Source organism: Piliocolobus tephrosceles, chromosome Y, assembly GCF_002776525.5.
Source record: "Piliocolobus tephrosceles isolate RC106 chromosome Y, ASM277652v3, whole genome shotgun sequence".
In the NCBI taxonomy this organism is placed as follows: domain Eukaryota; kingdom Metazoa; phylum Chordata; class Mammalia; order Primates; family Cercopithecidae; genus Piliocolobus; species Piliocolobus tephrosceles.
Window position 1 is genome coordinate 8,076,351 of NC_045456.1, and position 24,831 is coordinate 8,101,181.

At 39.8% G+C, this 24,831-nt stretch overlaps 1 protein-coding gene across 2 annotated transcripts in view; it reads left to right on the forward strand.

Annotated features, from left to right (window-relative positions):
- The first annotated feature begins 2,000 nt into the window (after positions 1-2,000).
- The window catches only part of PIR (pirin), a 113,142-nt gene continuing 90,311 nt past the window's right edge, over positions 2,001-24,831 (forward strand). Inside the window, exons 1-3 of one of the 2 annotated variants that reach the window (XM_023198948.1) lie at positions 2,001-2,433; positions 4,276-4,423; positions 16,083-16,175. In XM_023198948.1, coding sequence (XP_023054716.1) covers positions 4,328-4,423; positions 16,083-16,175 — 189 coding nt within the window. In that variant the 5' untranslated portion in view covers positions 2,001-2,433; positions 4,276-4,327. The remainder of the gene's footprint in view (positions 2,434-4,275; positions 4,424-16,082; positions 16,176-24,831) is intronic. The other variant, XM_023198947.2, reaches the window with a different exon arrangement.

Consider the following 24,831-nt stretch of genomic DNA (forward strand, 5'->3'; position numbering starts at 1 on the left):
TAAAAAAGAACAAAGTCAAAGTACGTCAATAATGTGGTTGTCTTTAAAGATTGTAATGGTGTTATTTGGAATCATTTCGGGAAGGTTTTGTTCATTGGCATATCAGCATGAGTTTTCTTTATGCTTCCCAAGATTCCAAAGGTGATCAACAGTCCGTCTACACACTCATATATTTAGCCGCCTGCTCCATATCTTGATCTGGATGTCAATGACAGTGTGAAAAGTGCTCAAAGCTTAATATACAGGGTGACATTTCTCATCTCAAAACAGGACCCTGTTACAGTGAAACATTATACGCCCTTTGTTCATTTGTAAGAATTCTTCCCTCTCTCACCTTTGTTTCTCCTCATTTTAAGTCTTCTACCATTTTAGACTTGTTCTTTTTTTTTTTTTTTTTTTTTTTCTGCAGGGGCCTGTAAATGGAATTCCTGCATCGTTCTAACCATGCACACCCTTGGACTTAGCTTTTACCTGTAACCGGCTTCTGAGAGACAAACAGGAGAAACCTTCACTCCTAGTACACCTATTACAGCTGCAGAGGTGGAGGAGACAGTTGCAGAACTAGTTACAATGATGATAAGAAACAATACTTTGTTATTCCATAGCACTTTTAGTGTTCATGTGTATTATCTCAGCTAGCCTTGAACCGCCTAAGTAAGGTGATGAGGACGGGTTTAAGCCCCACTGATATTTTAAAAGCCCAGAGAAAAGTGTTTGTTCCTCTACTAACCTGTTCTTTTAGAGCAGGGATCTGCATATTAGGCCTGCAGCCAAAATGAGTAGGTAGCCCACTACCTATTTTTGTATAGCCAGAGGGCTAAGAATGGTTTTTACATTTTAAGTGGTTTTACATTTTTTTTTTTTTTTTTTTTTTTTTTTTTGAGACGGAGTCTTGCTCTGTCACCCAGGCTGGAGTGTAGTGGCGGGATCTCAGCTCACTGCAAGCTCTGCCTCCCGGGTTCACGCCATTCTCCCACCACATGATCATGAGTAGCTGGGACTACAGGCGCCGGCCACCTCGCCCGACTAGTTTTTTTTTGTTGTATTTTTTAGTAGAGATGGGGTTTCACCGTATTAGCCAGGATGGTCTCGATCTCCTGACCTCGTGATCCGCCCGTCTCGGCCTCCCAAAGTGCTGGGATTACAGGCTTGAGCCACCGCGCCTGGCAGTGGTTTTACATTTTAAGATCAGAAGAAGGATAATATTTCATGATAAGTCAAAATTATATGAACTCAAAGTTGTATGAATTTTTTGAATTTAAATTTCCATGCTCATAATTAAAGTTTTATTGAACTACAGCCACATTCATTTATTTACATGCTATCTATGGCTGCTTTCTTGCTACAAAGGCAAACTGGAGAATGTACATGGCCTGCAAAGTCAAAGTATTTACTATCTGGCCCTTCACAAACAAAGTTTGCCAACCTTATTTTAGGGACACCACTGTCTTTCCTTTCTCAAAACCAGGCAATGAGCTTTCTGGTGTTTAGAGAACAGAAACTGCAGCTATGCCTGTACCACTAGTTGATAATCCTAGTAATGAACTAGATCCCCTCACTGGCTTGTGCCAGCTCCTCATTCTTCTGGGAAAACTCTCCAACGCCTGCCCACTGTTTTCCAACAACATACAAACTCTTAACCAATTATCTCCCCATTAGAGTGTGCCTTCTCTTCAGGCGGGAATAAAGACGTATGGCTGCCCGTCCCCATCCCCGCACTCCTTTTCCCGCAATTCTAACTGACAAACAGCAGGCAACTTATCTTTGGAACAAACGATTCTATAGTGCTTAGATTGTGACAGGCTCGTTTAATTCTCATTTCAGCCCTATGAGGCTGGCACTATTATCATCACCATCCTCATTTTATAGAGTAGGAACCAGAGGCACAGAGAAGCTGAGCCACCTGTACCAGGTCGTGCCAAGTGGTGCCTCCCAGCGGTGGAGGCAGCACTGGAATCCGTGCCGCCAAGCTCCGCGGGCTGGGTGACATGGAGATTCCTGTTAAAAACAGATTTCCCACAAGACCGATCAGAGCACCGATCGGAGCACCTGTCCGGGCCACACATTTCCTCCTGGAACACAGCAAGTGCCCCCTAAATTATCCGAGTGAGCATCTCTTTCCGGCACGAGAGGCAGGGAGGCCAAAGCGCCGCCAAGCTGGCCTGGGAGAGGCGTAGGGCGGAGCGAGAGTGGAGTGACATTCCCTAGGGCGGAGCCCCAGGGCCCTAGAGACCAAGAGACTCCCGCCTCCCGCCTCCTCTGGGCCGCCGGCCGCCAAGTGCTGAGTCACGGTGAGGCGACTGGACCCGCACTCTCTTAACCTGCCCTGCCTGCACTCGCTCGCGGCGGCTCTTCGCGTCCCCAGCCGCCCCTAAGCCTCCAGGTGCCGCTACCGCTGCGTGAGTACCTGGGGCCCCTGCAGGGGTCCACTAGGTGAGGGAATGCTGGCGATCAGTTTGCAAAAGCCTGCCTTCCCCAACCAACTTTAGACTCCTAAGGGAGATAACAAGAGATACTTAAATTGTACTACGAAATTTGGTGAAAATGGTAGACGGCTTTTCTTTCTGCAAAGCACTGAGATCTAAGTACTTCATCAGTTGTTCACATGCATACAATTTAATTGTAGGAGTCCGGAAGGACCCAGACATAATCTAGATGGGGATAAAGATACTTTCTTGTTGCTTTGGTGTAGGTGATGACCGGCCTGTACTGCTTTGAGTATTAAGCTCATTTCTGCGCCCTACATTCCATCACCCAATAAATATTTATTGATTACTATTCAGGGAGGATACATTTTAGGGTAGGCCTTGACTAAGTGGAGAGTATTGTGGAGTAGAGAGCCCTTCTGAATAACAGCAGCTAACATTCTCACCGCACTAACTGCACCCCTTTGAGGAAGGCAGTCTTATCATTCCATTTTACAGGTAAAACTGAGCCACAGAGAACCTCAGGTCACACAGCTGGTATGTGGTGAAGCTGAGATGCAAACCTAGGCTGTCTGGTTCCAGAGCCTGCTTTTTGCCAAAACACCTCTCTTCCCTTCAGTAGGAATCCTTGAAGGAATTGGGTATATTTCACTTGAAAAAAAGATTTAAGGGATTGGGGGTACTGTCTGCAAACACTTGAAGTGGAAAAGGGATTGATTATATTCCTTCTGGGATAGTCCATTAGAACCTAGACCTCACAAGAGGAAAAGACTTTTGAATAGCAAACACTAGCTATAGGTAAGTTCTGAAATATGAGCTACATTGCCAAGAGCAGCTGGTCCATGACTTGCCTATGCTCTAGAAGACTTCATAAGTAAGTTGAAAGATTTCTTGCCCAAAATGTTGGCCCTGAACTTCAGGAATAGATGGGTCTTTGAATTCAATGACCCCCAAAGATCCTTTTTAATGCCAAGATCTTCAGCATGTTCTGGTAAGAGTTAGGGACCTCTTTGTTTTTCTGCGTGTTCCCTAAGGTGCCACACAAACGTCCCATCTGTCAGCCTCATTGGTAGCAACTACCTCATGGGTGCTACCAGTGACGCTGACAGGTGGGTGGCGCTGGGGAAGGGATGGGAGATCGAGAGAATTCAGTGAAGTAAGAAAGATAAAAGTGTTCATTGGAGGTTTTTAGTAAGTGGCCAAAAGAGCTGCCAAAGTCATGCTTCACTTAACGATGGGGATATGTTCTGAGAAATGCATTGTTAGGTGATTTTGTCATTGTGCACACATCTTAGAGTGCACTTAGACAAACCTAGATGGTATAACCCAGGTGTGTAGTAGGATATGTGGTATAGCCTGTTATTCCTAGGCTACAAATCCATACAGCATGTTCCTGTACTGGATACTGAGGCAACTGCAACACCATGGTGAGCATTTGTGTATCTAAACATACCTACACATAGAAAAGATACAGTAAAAATACGCCATTATAGTCTTATGGGACTACTGTCGTACATACAGTCCATTTATTGTTGACTGTGTAATGTTGACCTAAATGTCATTATACGGCAGGCACATGACTGTATTGCTAACCTTTGCACAAGATGACTGTAGGATTACATGAGATAGTTGTAAATAATTGGTGGGGTACTGGGCACCTAGTAGGTATGCATACATGTTCACCATCATTATGGTTGTTTTAAATCACCTAACCCAGGCCCTGCACATAGTAAGACATCAACAAATTGTAGCTGCTACTATTTTGCGCATCTAATCTTAATATCATTTATTTTGTAGTCCTTGGATGTTCCCTCCTTTATGACTTCTTTTTTTGTTGTCCTTCCTTTAGCCATCCATCCTCTACAGCTCAACATCAGAACACTCTCTTTTTAGACTCCGATATGGGGTCCTCCAAGAAAGTTACTCTCTCAGTGCTCAGCCGGGAGCAGTCGGAAGGGGTTGGAGCGAGGGTCCGGAGAAGCATTGGCCGACCCGAGGTATGCTAGTTGGGTGGCCGCTCCTTGTTTTCTTTTCAGAAGGGACTGGTGGCATGTTGATGGTGATTTGGGAAGAGGGGACCGAGACAGTCATGAGCTGGCCTGTGGGGTGCATAAGTGCAAACTTGAAAGTTTGCAGTCGGGGGCCCTATGCAAACCAGCCCCAGCCCAAAGGGGGTTTCTGTAATGTGAATACAGAGGTCTTGGGCAGAAGGTGCAGCTGAGCTGCAGGAAGTGTCTCCACTTCTCTCTGCACACCGGCGTGCCACCCTGGGCTGACGTGCTATCTGCCTCAGCATGCGTATCGCCAAACGTGGCCACCACACAGCCCCTAAATTTATTTGCCCACACTTCAAAGCATCAGGGAGTAACCCTGATTCTCAATTCCAAATTCCCAGTAGAGGGAATCTGATTGATTCAGCATAGGTCAGGTCTCCACTCCTGGCCAATCTGCCGTTGCCAAGGATTTAGATTCATTGAGAGACTGCTGGGACCCAACTTGTAGACCTCTGGTGAGGGTCACGTGTAGATGGGTCTAGCTCTCAGAGAAGGTGATTATAGATTAGGTAGATGTCTTTCAACTTTAGAGAATGTTTTCATTTGAATATGGGAAATTTGGGATTTGTAGGGGAAATAAGTCTTATATACACAGAAAGGTATCAGATGGTGGTCATAGCCCACGGAATACAGCCCCTAGCACCATATCAGATCCTCAAAACATTTTCTGATAGAAGAAATACGTTACAGAGATGGATTCCATTTTGAAAAGTGAGACTGGTTTGTCCCTCTTCTTGAACTCTACTCTGATAATTTTAATGCTACTTTGTTGCTCAACCTAAGCTTTAAAAGGGTTGCTTTCTCAACTTTTTGATCTTTGAGATGTATTTATAGGGTTTTAAAAAACTCCTGGCTTTCCTCAATGAGTGCTGACCTACATTTTTGATGGGTTCAATATTTTCTAGTTATGTTTTAAATTGACAAATAAAAATTGTGTATATTTATGATGTACAAAATGATGTTTTGATAGGTGTCTATATTGTGGGATGGCTAAATCAAGCTAATTAACATATTCATTACCTCACATACTTTTTTTTTGTGATGAGAGCACTTAAAGTCTCTCTTAGTCAATTTCAAGTATACGTTGTTATTAACTATAGTCACTATTTTGTGCAATGAATCTCTTGAACTCATGAAATTTTGCATCCTTTGACCAACATCTCTCCTTCCATATCCTCCCATCCCCTAGCTGGGGTAACCACCATTCTACTCTCTTCTTCTATGAGTTTGATTTTTTTAGATTTTGCATATGAGTGAGATCATGCAGTGATTGTCTTTCTGTGCCTGGCTTATTTCACCTAGGGTAATGTTGATTGGCCACTGAGAGAGAGGAAAAACTGCCAACACAACTCTCCATCAGCCCCATCAGGCCATTTCTCTTTCCAATTAGCTTCCTATTTACACCTGAATGTCTTTTGAGGTCCATCAAACAGAGTTTTCTGAAAACAAGATTATTCTAATGACCTGCAAACAAGATTATTCTAATGGCTAAATGCACAGGGAGTGTTGGGGAGATGCAGATGGAGGTGGTATCATATTCTACTAGGCTACATCACCAACAGAACAATTGGAAAGAATTTTGGGGCCCCAAACACACCTGTTAGTAAGCCATTATTATATATTGAGGGTAGCTAACACTTTAATTAGCCCATCTGTCAGGAACACAGCTCCTGAGAATTTTATTGTTTTTGTCCTGTGAATCCCTTTGGCAGTTTGATAAAACCTTTGGCAGTTTGATGAAATCTATCAATTTCTTCTGAAAGCAATGTTTTAAAATACATAAAATACGTAGAATTACTAAAATAAAATACATAGGATTACCAAGGAAAACATTTATACTGAAACATGGTTAGGAACAATTTTAAAAACGTTTGGTGGCAGTTCTAGTAACTCCTGAATTTCAAAGCTGTGAAGAACATGAACAATATTTTGATATATCTACTAACAACTGTAATGTGATATGAAAATGACTTTGATTTCAATTGGTGACAAAGTCACAGGTGCTGGTAATTTACTGCGGTGCATTGACTACATTCATAATTGAAGTTAAATTTCAGTCTGGAGATGACAGTGATGGTTGCACAATGTAAATATATTTAATGCCACAAAACTGTACTCTCGAAATGGTTAAAATGCTAAATTTTATGTTACGTATATTTTACCACAATAAAAAAAAAAAGAAAAAAAATTAGTAGAGGTTAGTGACAATAAAGGTGTAATTTTTTAGCAGTCCAAGTTTACAACCCTTCTGAGTTCTATTAGTGGCGCCAGGTAAGAGTCCATGGCTGATAACTTATGCTTTAAATATCCCCATATTTTACTGATTCAGGTCTCCTGTACCCCAGGAATGACTCTACCTTAAGGAAAAACACATGGATAGGAATCATTCCTAATCCCATCAGCCTGGTTTAATTACTATTCAGACAAAGGGTCTTTTTGTTTGTTTGTTTCCATATAATTGTATATTTTACATCATGGGATTATATAGAATAAACAATTTTGTGTTCCAATGTTTTTTTATTTAACAATGGTAGCCTACGGACTTCCTATGTTATTACAAATTCCTCATAAACATCATTTTAATAGTTATGCCTTTTCCTGTGTATAAGCATAGCATTATTCTCTTACTCGTGAATCTATTTTTGACCATTTAGATTGCTGCCGTATTATTTTTGCATTCTACATACTACCAACTTGTCAGAAAGGTAGACTCCCTAACCCTCCCATCAGCAGAGAATGAAAGCATCTGTGTAACATCAAGAGGTTATTTTTCTTTCTTTCTGTTTTTTTTACTTTTCTTTTTTTTTTTTTTTTTTTTTTTTTTGAGACGGAGTTTCACTCTTGCTGCCCAGGCTGGAATGCAATGGTGCGATCTCAGCTCACTGCAGCCTCCACCTCCCTGGTTCAAGCGATTCTCCTGCCTCAGCCTCCCGAGTCGCTGGGATTACAGGCATGCGCCACCACATCCCACTAATTTTGTATTGTTAGTAGAGACGGTGTTTCTCCATGTTGGTCAGGCTGGTCTCAAACGCCCAACCTCAGGTGATCCGCCCACTTCGGCCTCCCAAAACGCTGAGATTACAGGCATGAGCCACCGCGCCCGACCAACAGGTTATTTTTCAAACTCTGCACCAGAGCTTCTGTCTCTAAAGAAATATGTCATAAACTTTGGACCCAGAGCTATTTTAGCTTAGTATCTACAACAGTGCTCAATATTCACAGCCGCAAGTGTTTTGACTCCTTTGACTGCAAATGTGGAGATAGAAGAGGAATTTACAGTGCTCTCACTGAGCCTTTCTGTGATTTAACAACAAGGAAGAGATGGAGTTGTGCTGGCCCACATCCTTCATCATGGTTATACATGGGCCAGGCTAGCCAGATTGGAATTTGAATGGCTGAGTAGCATGTGTGCTAGGGAGTGGTTCCTCTGTGCTCCCAGCAGGAGGGAAATCCACTACTCATCTGCACTTACCTCTATGCCCACTCCTGCTACAGACACTCCTCGGTGGAATGTGATTCTCCGTGGGTCACTCTTATTTTTATTTTGTTAATGAAGAATTTCAATCATCATAGAAAAGTGGACAAATGGTATGATGAATCTCCATGTTCCTTGCATCCACAATGATCAACTCATGGCAATCTTATTTCATCTATATTATCATCCCTTTCTCCCCTCAAAGTATTTTGAAGAGAACTCCAGCCAGTATTTTATTTCATTTATAAATATTTCAATTTGTATCTCTAAAAGATAACTTGAAAAAAAAACACTACAATCTCATTATCACACTTACAAAAATTTTAAAAATCCCTTAATATCATCAAATAGCCTTGACGAATCTTGGTCTTCACTGATTTAGCCTCTGTAGATGGTGCTTTTCATTATCAAGGTCTCTAGATACTGAGTCAAGGAAGTGGGCCATAGAGTCACAGCTCAAGTCCATTCGAGGCTATATCTAGATCTCAGTCTAGGATATGTGCTGCGGTTTCCTTCTGCCTTCTCATTGTTATCCCCAGGTTCCAGTCTGGAGGCCAAGTAAACCCAGAAGGTAGCCGGAGGTGTTGGAGTCTATCTTGAGGAGTCTGTTACTTCAGCTGCTGCCATATTGTTTGACGCAGGCTGACCTAGAATCTCCTGATTCTTGGCTACTACCACAGGCATTATTGCCCTTATATCAGTTAGGATTAGGTTCAACTGCATGTAACAGAAAGCATCCTCCAAAAACAATGACGTACATAAGTAAGGGTTTGTTTCTCTTTTGTAAAGTGCCAAAATAGGCACTCCAGGGTGGTCTTCCACTCTTATCAGGGATCTGTGTTCATTCTATCTTAGGTCATAATTCTTAGTACATTCTTAGTGCATCATCTTATAGTCCAAGACAGCTGTTAGGGAAATGGCAACCATTTACCCTCTGTCACAGAAGGAGGAAGAGGGGAAGGGTAAAATGATACTCATCTGCTGTCCGTCCTCCTCTTATAAGGAATTTTCCTAAAAGTTCCACCCTGCAGCTTCTACATTGTAGCTAGATTCAATCATATGGACACAACTAGCTACAAGAGAGGCCATGGACCTAACACAAGTACCACTCAGTATATTGTAGCGTACCTTTTATGTACACAGAATTATTGTAAGTTCAGTGGAGCATCGTAAAAAAGCATAGCATCGGCCCCATCCTCAAGGAACTATTATTCTTGGTAGTTACTTCCGGTGCTTCCTGATGTAAATAAAATGCCAGGCTTTATTATGGGAGTACCACATGCCTGAGGGTGGTGGCCGCAACTTTTGATTGACCTTCTCTTTTTTTTTTTTGAGACAGAGTCTTACTCTGTCTCCCTTGGCTCACTGTAACCTCTGCCTCCTGGGTTCAAGCGATTCTAGTGCCTTAGCCACCACGCCTGGCTAATTTTTGTATTTTTAGTAGAGACAGGGTTTCACTATGTTGGCCAGGCTGGTCTTGAACTCACAGTCTCAAGTGATCCATCTGCCTTGGCCTCCCAAAGTCCTGGGATTATAGGCATGAGCCACCACGCCTGGCCTGATTGGCCTTAAGAGACTAAAAGAGGTAGATTGGAAGCTGCCACTTGAATTCAGCAGCTAAAGGATTTAGAACTATTTGAATGAAAAGAAATTCTCATGTGATTCAAAAACATTAAAAGATTGTCAATTTGATATGTAGAGAGAGAAAGATGTGAATGAATTGGGGACTTAGTGAAAACATTGTAGAAAATTGGAGTTTTATAAATTAGATCTTGTCTACAGATAACACGTTTATTTTACATGCTATTGAATCCGTGCTAAATGTTTAGAGAATGTTAGGAAGTTTGACGAGGACTAATACCCAGTACTGCAAATAACACTTTAGTACGACAGTCTAATGCAAGATATTCTTACTTTTTTGAGGGAAAGTGTGTCTTGCACAGATCTCCAATTTTCTGGCAAGATAATCAATTCATCCCTCTGACTCTTACCTCAATCAGCCCCTTAACTTCTTCACTCTCTTTCTTGTGCTGGCTTTCTTCCTATGTGTGTTCATATTCAATCAGTTGGTGACCAGAAGGGTCAAATGGGCAATAAATATGACAAATAGTACTAATTTGGTCTGAATCTATGTGTCTTCCCTACTCCAAATTCCTATCCTGAAGCCTAACACCCAATATGAAGGTATTAGGAGGGGAGGCCTCTGGGAGGTGTTAGGTCATGAGGGCAGAACCCTCAGGAATGGGATTAATGCCCTTATAAACGAGGCCCCAGAGAGCGAGCTGGCTCCTTCCGCCATGCGGGGACACAGCTAGAAGGCACTCTGTCTGAACCAGAAAGCTGGCCCCTCACCAGACACCAAATTTGTTGGTGCTTTTATCTTGGACTTCTTAGCCTCCAGAACTGTGGGAAATAAATTTCAGTTGTTTATAACCCAACCAGTTTATAGTATTATGTTATAGCAACTCAAACAGACTAAGACAGAAAATTGGCACTGAAATTGTCCATTGTCTTGAACAATAGGTCCTGGTTTCTGCTTTGATGTCTGACAAAGCTCCTTATTAAATGGTGAAATGGTCATTTGGCCACACCCTTGGTATTTTCTCCTGAACATGTTTCTCATTCTTTATAACATGGGTAGGCTGAAAATTTTCCAAATCTTTAAGTTCTGCTTCTCTTTTGATGAACAGTTCTGCCTTTAAATTATTTCTCTCTTCTTGCATTTTTCTATATGCCATCAAGAGTAACCCGGTCCCTCAACGCTTTGTGCACAAATAGCATCAGCTAAACATCCAATTTCATTGCTTACAGGTTCTACCTTCCACAAAACACTAGAATATGAACACAGATCAGTCACGTTATTTTGCCACTTTATAACAAGGGTAATCTTTCCTTCAGTTTTCAATAGCATGTTTCTGTCTAAGACCTCATCAGAATGGCCTTTACTGTCCATATTTCTACCAACAATCTGTTCAGGATCACTTAGCTATTCTTTAAGAAGATTGAGGCTGGGCACAGTGGCTCATGCCTATAATCCTACCACTTTGGGAGGCCAAGGTGGATGGATCACGTGAGCTCAGGAGTTTGAGACTAGCCTGGGCAACATGGTGAAACCTCGTCTCTACAAAAAATACAAAAATTAGCTGGGCATGGTGACTGGCACCTGTAGTCCCAGCTACTTGGGGCACTGAGGCGGGCGCATTGCTTGAGCCCAGGAAACAGAGGTTGCAGTGAGTCGAGATCATGCCACCACACTCCAACACGGGCAACACAATGAGACCCTGTCTCAAAAAAAAAAAAAAAAAAAAAGAAAGAAAGAAAAGAAAAGAAAATTAATTGAGACTCTTTCTACAGCTCTCTTCTTTTCTTTCTGGGCCCTCACCAGAATTGCTTTTAAGGGTTCATTCACAGCAATGTAGGCTTTTGCTAGCATGACTTCAAGACTTCTAGCCGCTATAAAGTTTAAGCAGTTCCAAGGCTACTTCCAGTTTTAGGTATTCATTACAGCAGTGCTCCAAGTTCTTGATAACAATGAATAACTACTCTTCTGTGGGTGGTGGATGGTGATAAGGGTAGGACTAAAAAGAGTTCTTCAGTTTATTTGACAGCAGGGCATATTTACTCGTTTAAACTTTTTGATACAAAGAAGCAATAAGTATTTCTTTATCTCGTCTTTACCCATATTTTAATAGAACCACAACAACATAGAATTTAAAAGTTATCTTAGAGCTCCAAACACTTTGTTTGTACCTGGGGAAGTGATGGCTGTGATATTTATAGGACTGGTGCAGTATAACAGATTCTACCCATCTATGTAGAACCGACAGTGCTTTGGGCGCTGGACCAGGTGTGCTACATTCATTGTTTTCAATCCTTATAATCTTCCAAGGTATATATTATCATGTGAGGAGAAAGCAATGTATAATAAGGTATGAGAATTCTCAACCTCTCCTCCTACCAATCCCGTTTCTGTTCCTGGACTTTTAATAAGGCGATGTGGAATAATGAATGACAAGACTGAAAGGAAACAAAATTGCTTGGTTGATTTTCACTGGAAAGGGCAGAGAGTTACTAGTGGAAGAGAAAAGAGTAAATACAGAAGGTGAGAGGAGAGGAGGAGAAAAGGAAAGAGGTGTCTGCAGATGATTTGAAGTGATTTGAAGAGTTAGAGTGACAGAAATTGGAATGATGGGAGACAGATGTATACATGGAGAGGGGTAAGAGGGATTTTAAACATATATTTAAATTGAAGCCTCTTTTGGTGTTTTTGAGAGGATTCAATAAACAATTTGAATTTATTTTCAATTACTTTAAAATATTGGACTAGATGAAACACCAGGTTGAGATAGGCTACAAAGTGCCCCAGCTTTATATGGGTTGCAGTCCACATTTTCAAATGAAGAAATTGAGAATTGGTTAGGTTAAAAAAATTGCAGTAGCTTGTTGAATTTATATATATATATATATATATATTATATAATATATATGTTATGTATATGAGTGTACATGTTTTTTCATAGAAAGTTAAAATAAGAAAGATAAAACCAGAGACAGTTTCATACTTTCATTTCTAGTAGTAATGACAGAGTAGACATCCTGAAATAAATAACTTAAAAATTAATTAGCTGAGCTGCCAAGAGGTTGGTGAAACTCTTAGAGTATAAAAACAATAAGAAAGAAAGAAAAAATGGAAAATCTGAAGTTTCATTGCCATAATGGTAATCGAATGAATATTTTAAAAGTTTATAACAAAGACAACAGGACCAGAAGATTTTACACACAAATTTTACAAAATATTTAAGGTGTAAGTAATTCTAATAATGCACAAACTCTCCAGGGAATGAAATCCAAGGAAGTGCTCCTCAAATCACTTCATGAAGCTGACATTGCCTTGCTATCAGGACCAGACAAGGACAGCCAATGAAAGAACAATTACATCATATTTATGAAAATGTTTGCAAAAATCATAGAAAATTAACCAACCAAATACCACGATGTATTAAAAGATAATATATCATGATCAAGTTTGGATTATCTGAAGAGAGCAAATTTGGTTTAATGTTAGAAAGTCTATTTGTATATTTTATTAACATTAAGAGGTTAAAGGAGAAAAAAATCATATAAGTGTCTCAACAGTGTGGAAAAGGCATTCAACAGAATTCAACATCCATTCATGTTTAAAAAAAACAACAACTTTGTAAACTAGAAGTAGAAGGGAAACTCTTTAACCTTATGAAGGGAATTTATAAAACACCTGCATTAAACAACCAGATTACCAATGAAAGTTTATAAAGCAATCTATGTAAAATCAGGGAGAAGACAAGGATGTCTACCACCACCATTTCTACTCAAGACTGTTGTAGAGATGCTTACTTGTAAAAATGCAAGGAAAAGAAATAGAAAATATAAGGATTGAAAATGGAAAAAAATCCCTTCTTATTTGCTAATGAGTATTGGTTGAAATATTACTACCAAATATTCACTCCTTCTCTATAATAGGATTTTATACCCGCATCCATTTTTAGGTACATTATCCATGGGACACATAGGGAGGGATTAAGTGCCCTCCTCCCTGACTTTGGGCTTGGCCATGTCACATGCTTTGACCAATGGAATGTATTACTGTGATTGTGAATGGTTGACCTGACTTGCTTTTTACTCCTGCCCTTGGCTGTGAGAACATAATGCCCTTCATAGGGGCCACTGTTTCAGCTTGAGTCCCAGAGTGAGAAGACATGTCAAGACCAGAGAAATTGCAGTCTGCCACGGCTTTAATCCAATGCAAGACAAAATTTTTTTTGTGAACTATTAAGCAAAAGTTTATTGATAAATACACTGGTGATATGAACATCTAAAAAGAAAACCCAAAAGAAACTACAGATGAATCATTAAAATTAATAAGAGGCAGGGTTCAAAAATCACCTAGCACGTTTCTAATTTCCAGCAGCAAACTGTTCAAAATATAATGTGTAAATGCTGCTTGCAGTAGAATTCCATTAAAAATACAAGTTAGCTAGAAAAATAATTTTTAAATATATGTAAGACCTTTATGGAGAAAATTGCAAACCCTTATTGAAATATGTTTAAAGACCTAAATAAATGGGGATAACCATGGTTCTGCTGAGGAAACATTGAGGAAAACTCAATGTTATATAAATGTCAGTTCTTCACAAATTGATCCATAGATTAAAACCAATTCCAATCAAATGTTCAAAATTTTTCTTCATAGAATTTGATAAATTTTCTAAAATTTATGCAAAATAACGTGGTCAAGAATAAGCAAGACAATAACAAACATATGTTGATGACAGCCAGATATGTTTCTACCTCTCATTTGAGCTTGAGATTGATCTTTAGTTGCCTGCTAGCCTTTGCATAATATAATGTGCACTCAATATTAATAGTTCTATTTATACAGATAACATTTATATGGATATATCAAATTCAGTGTGACTTAAAATGAAGTCACCATAGCTATTTCAAGGTAGCTTCTTCCATTATGTTCTTTAAGTGCTGAATGGCCCTACCATCTTCCCAGGCACCATAGTTAAAAATTTGGGAGTCAGTTAATGCTCTTCCTTTTTCTCTCATAAATATCTACCCAGTCTCTCAACCACTCTCCATCACTACTGCCATTGCCTTAGTTCTGGCCTTTGCCTTTGCTCAGACTATTTGAGATAACCTTCTAGATATTCTTTGTTTCCTGTCTTCCTTTACCAAGCCATCTTCCACAGAGTGATCCTTCTAAATCTGATCATATCAAACTCTGATGAAAACTCCCATCACCTTCAGGATAAAATCCAAACTCCTTTAGGATTTCTCCTCCATCATCTGCCCATGTATCTCATAATTCCATATGTATCTTTTGCCCCAACAGATTAGTTTCCCTTAGTTCTTTAAGCATGCCAAGCTGATTTTCTGCTTTTCTACCTGGAATATCTTTCCTTCTCCTTTTCTCCCATCTACTTGATTAACTCAACCATGTACTTCAAGACAGAGATTAAGTGTCATATTCCTGAGCTTTCTGACCTTCTCTGATCCCATCCCACTCTCATATTTGTAAAATTGTCTTCCTCCAAAGCATTTATCATTTTGTTGCAATAATTGATTTTCTAGTCTGTTCCCCTGTAAGATTATGAATCTGTTTAGGATACAGAATACATCTTGTTTGTACTTGACTATTTATATCTTAAATGATTATGAAATGTTTGTCCACTTTTTGCGCTTCTCATAAAATGTCAACTCTCTAACACAATCTGTGAATCCTTGTGTGTATGTGTGTGTATTAGTCCGTTTTCACGCTGCTGATAAGGACATACCTGAAACTGGGCAATTTATAAAAGAAAGAGGCTTAACTGGACTCAAACAGCTCCACGTGGCTGGGGAGGCCTCACATTCATGGTGGAAGGCAAGGAGGAGCAAGTCACATCTTACACGGATGGCAGCAGGCAAAAAAAGAGAGCTTGTGCCGAGAAACTCCCATTTTTAAAACCATCAGATCCTGTGAGACCCATTCACTATCACAAGAACAGCACAGGAAAGACCCACCCCCATGTTTCAGTCATCTCCCACTGAGTTGCTCCCACAACACATGGGAATTATGGGAGCTACAAGACGAGATTTGGGTGGGGACATGGAACCAAACCATATCAGTGTGTATAAGAAGTTCTTCCTGGCCGAGCGCAGTGGCTCAAGCCTGTAATCCCAGCACTTTGGGAGGCCGAGACGGGCGGATCACGAGGTCAGGAGATCGAGACCATCCTGGCTAACACAGTGAAACCCCATCTCTACTAAAAAAACAAAAAAATTATCCAGGCGTGGTGGCGGGCGCCTGTGGTTCCAGCTACTCGGGAGGCTGAGGCAGGAGAATGGCGTGAACCCGGGAGGTAGAGCTTGCAGTGAGCTGAGATCTGGCCACTGCACTCCAGCCTGGGCAACAGAGCGAGACTCCATCTCAAAAAGAAAAAAAAAAAAAAGAAGTTCTTCCTGAAAGCAATTTTCATTGCAAAAAGTTGCTCATTGGCTATGTAGTTTTCAGTGAGGCTTGCTAGATCTGTTCATAAATGTAGCTCTTGGTAGTATGGTTTAAAAGACATACCTAATCTGCAAATTTTGCTTTTATTTCAGTTAAAAAATCTGGATCCATTTTTACTGTTTGATGAATTTAAAGGAGGTAGACCAGGAGGATTTCCTGATCATCCACATCGAGGTTTTGAAACAGTAAGTACAATAATTTGACTGCAGGAGTGTGTATTTTGAAACATGCCTCTTTCTTCTAATAGAAAATTCAATTTTAAAAGCAATAAATAATAGGCTAAAAATTCATTTATAAGTTGCAGGCTATTTTACATAAGATATACTCAAATTTAAATATTTACTGTTTTTAGGATTCTTTGAATTTATGCTACCAAAAACATTCCTATTTGAGCAGTTAATAAATTGGCTTATTAAAATATTTTTATAATTAAAATAATGTATTGGGGATAGAATGAACTATTTGTGATTAAAATACTTTTATATAGAAAACCTGTTTCTAATCATGCCACTACCCAGCAGTCTGGGCAACAGAGTGAGACCTTATCTTAGAAAAAAAAAGAAAGAAAAAGTAAAAAACCTGTTTCTATCTTGTTTCTACACAAGAATGTTCAGATGTGTGTAACCTCTTGTAATATTATAAACTCCAAAAGACAATCCAAGAAGTATATGAGTATTTATACTAACTTCTAAGGAATTATAGAATCAAGGGGACTGAATATAACATAGCCTAAAAATTAGGATTTTAAGGACATACATATACATTTACTAGTTTAATTGCAAAATTTAGAGATTCTACTGAACACTTAACGTTCAGTTTTAGTTAGATACAGAAATAAAAATGTGTAACATAATATTGTGGCGCTTTCAAAGATTCTCATTGTCCACACACATATATTCTGTGGAAGCTCAGGGATAGTTACTTCCTAGTTACAATGTTTAGCCATCTACTCAGGAGAACAACCTGTAGTCGTAGGGAAGAGACCAGGGCTTGTTAAAGGCTCAGTGTGTTTGTAAAGCCAATTAGTGAATGAGTAAATATTTATTGAAGGCTAGTGATATGCAGGCGTTGGTGTAGGGTGATCTTTTGTATGTTAGGGTGTGTTGTGTGTTGGGAAAGTGTGGGCAGAAGGCAGACGGAGGGAGGCTAAAGAATGGCGAGGCATGATCCCTGCTTGCCTTCTATGCAGTCTAGTTAAGGAGGTTAAAGATGTTTGGGAAAGAGGGCACCACCACAGTGTAAAAGGATAATGAAGCAAGAAGTTTCTGGAAGTAGGATCAGGGTAGTTGAACTCTTTTCCCTTCCTCATTTAGCCATTCGCCTTCCAGTTCCCTTCTCTGCTAATATGTTGAAGGCGCTGTGGCTTGCTTTGCAGCAGTAATGGAAGCCATTCCTTTCACCTACCCTACACTCATGCTGGATTCTGACCCTGTTCCTGGAGATGTCTCCACTCTGTGCTCCTGCTTGAGCTGCTTCTTGTTCACTCCATCCCATAGCTCCACTTACCACCTTACTAATCCTTCAAGGTCTTTTCGGATATCACCATCTCCATCAAGTTTTGCAGACAATCCCAAGAGGATGCACTTTCTCCTTCATTTGTCCTCATCGCATTATATTTTTACCAGTCTCATGCACATTATGCCTTTTTGATGACCTCGATTGTATACTATCTGTCTTGCATTAGAATTGGAGATTGCCTCAACCTCCCCTCACATACCCAAGAGGACCATGAGATCATTCTCTGTGTTCTCTATGTGGAGATACTCAGTAACTACCAGCTGAATTTAAGTGGATAATGAAAAGCTGAAGACAATGAATATATATATATATATATATATTTATTTATTTATTTTTTAAAATTTGAGATGGAGTCTCGCTCCATTGCCCAGGTTGGAGTGCAGTGGCGTGATCTCGGCTCACTGCAAGCTCTGTCTCCCGGGTTCAGGCCATTCTCCTGCCTCAGCCTCCCGAGTAGCTGGGACTACAGGCGCCCGCCACCACGCCCGGCTAATTTTTTTTTGTATATTTAGTAGAGACGGGGTCTCACCATGTTAGGTAGGTCTCGATCTCCTGATCTCGTGATCTGCCCGCCTCGGCCTCCCAAAGTGCTGAGATTATAAGCGTGAGCCACCGCGCCCGGCCGACAATGAATATATTAAATAAAATGAATGATTAAATAGATTACTTTCATTTCTATTATGCAAAATGCTTTCTGGGGGGGAATGCTTTATAAATTATAAGGTACTCAGCTTTAAGCAACTCCCTGAAGGAGTATAGCTGTAGAATATTGGTGTTTGGCTCTTTTGATTAAGAATTTTCCTTAAAACTGTAACTGTAATTATTTGTCAGTTCATTTACTTGCTAAAATGTATGGGTAACCCCCAAATCAGTACTTGTGGTGCTTTTGTGGTAATTCGTGGACATGTGAAAGTGGCAAAAATTTGAGCTGCCCACTGCACACGTTCCCAGCTGAGGCTGAATGAAGCGATGCTCTTTTTTTCTTGTTTTACAAGAAAGTGTCCTTTCACAGTATGCTTAGTGCCACTTTTTCCACACTTTTGTGCTTTGTGTGGGTAATTTCACTGTTTAAAATGGCTCCCACACACAATGCACTAATGCTGTCTAGTGTTCCTAAATGTAAGAAGACTGAGATGTGCCTTACGGAGAAAATATGTGTATTAGATAAACTTTATTCAGGTATGAGTTGTAACACTGTTGGCCTAGAGTTCAGTGTTAATTAATCAACAATATCTGTTAAATAAGGTGGCTTTAAAGAGAAAGACACATAAAACAAAGTCATGTATTGATCAACTGAGCAAAATATTGTGACCAGAGGCTTGAAGGAACACAATCCTGTATTTATCCTAGGAGCAATGGTCTAGTGTTCTCTAATTCAGTGATCATGGCAACTACGTAGAACATTTTTCTGTAAAAATGATGAGAATCAACTGTATCAGTTTTCCCCAGGAGTGTAGGTAAGCCAGAGACTCAAGTGGTAAGCCATTATCTCTTAATGTGAGCTTAAAAGTCTGAAATTGAAAGCCAGGCCCACTTGTAGTCTCTCATCACCTCCCTGGAGCATTTTCTAAATTATGCAGGCTTGTAAATTTTGAAAATGCTGACTAGGATAAAGAACAAATTTAGGATCACCTGTGATGTTAGCTCACCATCCAGAAATAGCTATTGTTTTTATTTTGATATATTTTCGTTCAGTACTTTTTTTCTGGTACCACGCTATTTATGTTTTGCATCTTTTTGTTAGCTTAGTATTATACCGTAAGCATTTAAACATACTATTTAAAAAACAATTTTAATGGCCTCATTAGGCATCTGCCATGATGGTTGTACCAACTGATATTACCACAGTGATGTGTTCTGAAGGTTCCTGTTTTCCCTCAACATCACCAACATAAGTGTATTTATTTGACTTTTCTTACCTTTGCCATTTTTACAAGTGAAAAATAATGCTTTATGATAGTTTTAATTTATAGAATAGTATTTTCCACATTTCTTTGATCTCTTATTTGAGCGAGGTTGATTTTCTTTTCATTGTAAAACATTCATTCACCATATATATTTAATATTCTTGGCTTTTTTTTTTTTCCTGCCGGGTTGCTGGTATTCTTTTCATTATTTTATAGAAGCTCTTCACATATTAAGGAAGTCAGATCATTTTCAGTGATAGGAATTGCAATAGCGTTTAAGAGGGATTGGGCTTGTTTTGTATGCCTCCAAAGGTGAACTTTTGAATACAAAGCATAGATACAAAATAGAAGGAAGAACTTTGTAACAATTAGTTATGCAAAGATAGAATAACTAATATAAGCATGCACTGGAGCAACATAAGCGTGTACTGAATGGTCACATACTTGATGTGCTGTCAGGATCAAGGTCCTCAGAATAGTTAGTGATGTGCTGGAGCTCACATTTATTTATTTTTTAATAAAAAAGAAATTTTACTAACACATGAGTATAAAATGTAACTAATATCCATATTTTGAGTGCACACTCACATTTATTTTAACTGGTAGTGATACATGATCGAAGAAATGTGGAAAATATTATTCTATAAAATTCTCATTATCTCAGGTGTGAGCCATGAACCAGCAGTGTTATCATTTGTAGCCTCAGTCTCCACTTCAGAGCTCTGAATCAGAATCTACATTCCTAGGCCGGGCGCGGTGGCTCAAGCCTGTAATCCCAGCACTTTGGGAGGCCGAGACGGGCGGATCACGAGGTCAGGAGGTCGAGATCATCCTGGCTAACAAGGTGAAACCCCGTCTCTACTAAAAAATACAAAAAACTAGCCGGGCGAGGTGGCAAGTGCCTGTAGTCCCAGCTACTCGGGAAGCTGAGGCAGGAGAATGGCGTAAACCCGGGGAGGCGGAGCTTGCAGTGAGCTGAGATCCGGTCATTGCACTCTAGCCCGGGCGACAGAGCGAGACTCTGTCTCAAAAAAAAAAAAAAAAAAAAAAAGAATCTACATTCCTACATCATCAAATGATTGATATACACATTAAAATTTGAGAAATGCTGGCCTAGATCTTCCAAATCAGAAATACGATTCTATAAGTAAGAGAGAGACCCCAATTTTACTGGGTCAATGGCTAATCCATTTTTAAACTTAACTCGTAGGTTTGAATAGCTATATATTTTTTATTAAAAATCTGCCTGAAAATTGAGAAGGCATACTCTAGGGAAGAGGCACAGCCCGTGGTCACAAGACAAAAGGAGAAATGCATTCAGTTTTTCCTACCAGGAGTTTGTTTTCTGGGGAGGATTGTTTTTCAGAAGGCCTGAGTGGTAAAAGGTGAAATAGTTTTGCATTTACCCTGTTTCTGGTCAGACCTGACTGATATTGTGGTTTGTTTAGGGCAACTTTAGTTATCAGAAACAAAGAACAATCAGAGACATGGGAAAGTTCTGCTAAAGTTTAGCTCGAAAAAGGAGGTACTTATACATCAGACTCCGTTGATGAACCTCTCACCTACCCTAGGAAGAAACATGTTTTGTGCCTTTTAAAATCATCCTTAAATGATAGCCTCTGGAGTTTGCAGGTTTTAGCACTGAAAGGCTCCTGTCCCCAGGAACCTCTCATTCCTTAGCAAACTGAGATGATTGGTCACTCCTGTTTAATTAAACTTAAGAACTATCAGGAGAAAACCATCCTGCCTGCTTTTCAGGGATATTTTAGGATGGCCTTGTCTACTGTGTTCTCAATTAGGCTGCGAAGTGTTTTTAAAATGTTTTCACTACAAGCCTCAGCAAGTTCTTTGATTTTGTTGACGAGAACAAAACCACCTTGTTTCCAAGGGTGTGCCCATCAGAAAAGCCACGCTCATATTTACTGGTTGGTAGCCGACAGTGTTTGCATGCAATGCCTGAACAATACCCAAGAGAGGAAAGGAAAGGTCCTGATGAATCACACCTAAAACTTATGACCGGATTCAAACCTCCCACCTCCCACATAGCCTGTTTTTTTTCTAGCTTTCTGTGCACCACTTTCAAAAGCAAACTACCATCAAGGCTGAGAAAAAAGACTTGATTAAATTCAACATCCATTTTGGAAAACTGGGGAAGGATACTTTTTCAATATCATAAAGACTATTGTTCAGGGAGCATCTTTTGTTATATTTAACACTGAGATATTAATTATATTCCTATTAATATGATAAAGAAGACAAGACTGTCTACCAGTACCATCACAGTTTGATATGGTTCTGGAAACTTTGAAGCTGTTAATAAGTAAGAGTTACAGTGTTGGAAAGGAGGAGAAAAATTATTTGTAGGTAATAAAATAATAATAAAACTCACAGTGGCTTAATGTGGTTTTGGTTGGTGATATGGTTGGAGGAGGGAGGAAGGCTCAGGATTTGTCCTGAAGTTGTGATTACAGTGAAGCACACAAATCTTAGCATATATATTCATTTGGCATGATTTGAGAATGAAGGTAACAGATATAAGAAGGAAGCTGGCCAGGCACGGTGGCTCAAGCCTGTAATCCCAGCACTTTGGGAGACCGAGGCGGGCGGATCACGAGGTCAGGAGATCGAGACCATCCTGGCTAATACGGTGAAAACCCGTCTCTACTAAAAAATACAAAAAACTAGCCGGGCGAGGTGGCGGGCACCTGTAGTCCCAGCTACTCGGGAGGCTGAGGCAGGAGAATGGCGTGAACCCGGGAGGCGGAGCTTGCAGTGAGCCGAGATCGCGCCACTGCACTCCAGCCTGGGCCACAGACCGAGACTCCGCCTCAAAAAGAAAAAAAAAAAAAAAGGAAGCTAAAGCCACCTCTACTCTCAAGACACCCCTTGGCACCACTGTACTAAGAATGTCAACCAAAACCTATTAGTAAATGGCTGGATATAAAATAACTATGTAAAAATCAATACTTCTCCTGCTTAAAAGCAATAATCAGATGTAATGGGGTGGGGGTGGGGGGGGTGTTAAAACGAACTAAATATGGCCTGAGAAGGACTCTGTATTTCTATATTTGAGTCCTTGTGGAGGCACCGTAACCTAAGTTAATAGACGGACAAGATTGAAAACCTAACTTAAGAGTATGTGCCTGTAACAATAGCTGGGTCTTGGCTGATCCCAGCAGCCATACTTTAACCACTCACATACTGCTGAGTGTTCAAACAAGCCAAACGCTTATTGAAACCAATCCAGCTGTTTCTGTACCTCACTTCCGATTTCTGTACGTCACTTTCCTTTTGTTGTCTATACATTTGTTCTGACCACGTGGCATCCCTGGAGTCTCTCTGAATCTGCTGTGATTCTGGGGGCTGCCAGATCTGCTAAATCATTTATTTTTCTTGGTCCATTAAACTCTGTTAAATTTAATTTGTCCGAAGTTTTCTTTTAACAGGGGAAAGCATCGTACTCATAATGGCCGTAAGAACCCGATATAATTCCCTAGAAAAAAGTTATTCTCCTTTAACCCAGTAATCCTACTTCTATTAATCTATTTCTGGGAAAAATCCAAAGTAAGAAGAAAGGCTTATTAACAAACGTTTATTCTAGTATAGTTTTTAAAAAATAAAAAAGAGAAGCTGGGCACGGTGGCTCACGCCTGTAATCCCAGCACTTTGGGAGGCCGAGGTGGGCGGATCATGAGGTCACGAGTTCGAGACCAGCCTGGCCAACATAGTGAAACCACGTCTCTACTAAAAATACAAAAATTAGCTGGGCGTGGTGGCAGGCGCCTGTAATCCCAGTTACTTGGGAGGCTGAGGCAGGAGAATCGTTTGAACCCGGGAGGTGGAGGTTGCAGTGAGCTGAGATTGCGCCATTGCATTCTACCCTGGGCAACAAGCAAGACTCTGTCTCAAAAATAAATAAATAAAAAATAAAAAATGAATTATTCAAAATAGTAGAGGAATAATTACATATCTAGAAATTATCTATAAGAAAATTATTATATATTTGAAAGATGGAATGTTATGCAGCATTATCTATAAAGACAAATATTGTAGCCAATTTAAATATTCATCAATCATAAGCTGTTTAGATAGTTTTTTCTTAACCTGCACAACTAGTGACTTTTTGGGTGCATAATTCTTTGCTATGGGGGGCTGTTCCACGCATTGCAGGATGTTTAGCAGCGTCCTTGGCCTCTACCCATTCGGTGCCAATTGCATCTGCCTACACCCAGTTGTGACAATAAAAAAAGTCTCCAGACGTTGTCAACTGTCCTCTGGGGGTGTGAGAGAGAGCAAAATCACCCCTGGCTGAGAACCAGTAGTTTAAATACATGTGTCCAATAGCATGGCTTACCATACAGTCATTAAGGAGAATGACATGGCTTGATAGTCCTAATATAGAGCAATCTTGATGATATTTGGAAAGTGACAGAGGCAAGGTGCAGAATTCTTGTGGCATAGTGTAGCATTTATATAAAGAGCAAAAACTTTATATTTTTTAATATTTTTCTTTTTTAAATGACTTACTACCAAGTTTATTGTGGGGAAGATGGATTATTATAATAAAACAGACTACCCTGATGCAAATAAAATAAAATTGCAAAATACATGTTATAGTACCCAAAGAAGATGGTGTTTAGAGAGAAAATGAACACATCATAACAGGTACAAATATGTATTTACAAAGCTTTTTAAAAAGTAGTGGTTTATATCATATTTATAGGATTGTACAACCATCACTGCTGATTCCAGAACACTTTCATCAGCCCAGAAAGTAAACCTGAACTCATTATCAGTCTTTTCTCATTCTTCCTTCCTCCAGCTCCTAGGAACCACACTTTCTGCCTCTATTTGTTTGTCTATTCTATTTCATATAAAAGGAATCACATGTGGCCTTTTGTGTTTGATCTCTTTCACTTAGCATAATGTTTTCAAGGTTCATTCAGTTTGTAGCATATATATATTTTTTATGCCTGACTAATATTCTATTGTATTGTATAGATATTCTGTTGTATGGATAGACCACATTTTGTTATCCAATCATCCACTGGTGGACACTTGAGTTGTTTCCATTTACACCTTTATTCCTGGACTTGCCTGGATTATCTCTGAAAGGACCCTCAAGAAACTCATATTGTGACCTCTAGGGAAGGTTAGTGGGTGACAAGGGAAAGTTGTGGACAAGATTATTGGTTTTCACTGAACCCTTTTTTTCTCTTTGTACCTTTAGAATGTTTAGTTGTATTTGTTATTTAAGACATTCATGTTTTCAAAATTCCTTCTTCACACACCAGCCGTTCAGATATTTAAAGATAAACTGTGCCCTCATGGTTAGTGAAGGTCCTGATGATCACTTGTTCTCCGGGAACTCTTGCTGAGGCCTCCCTCTCCAGATCAAGTGAACCTTACTTGTGTT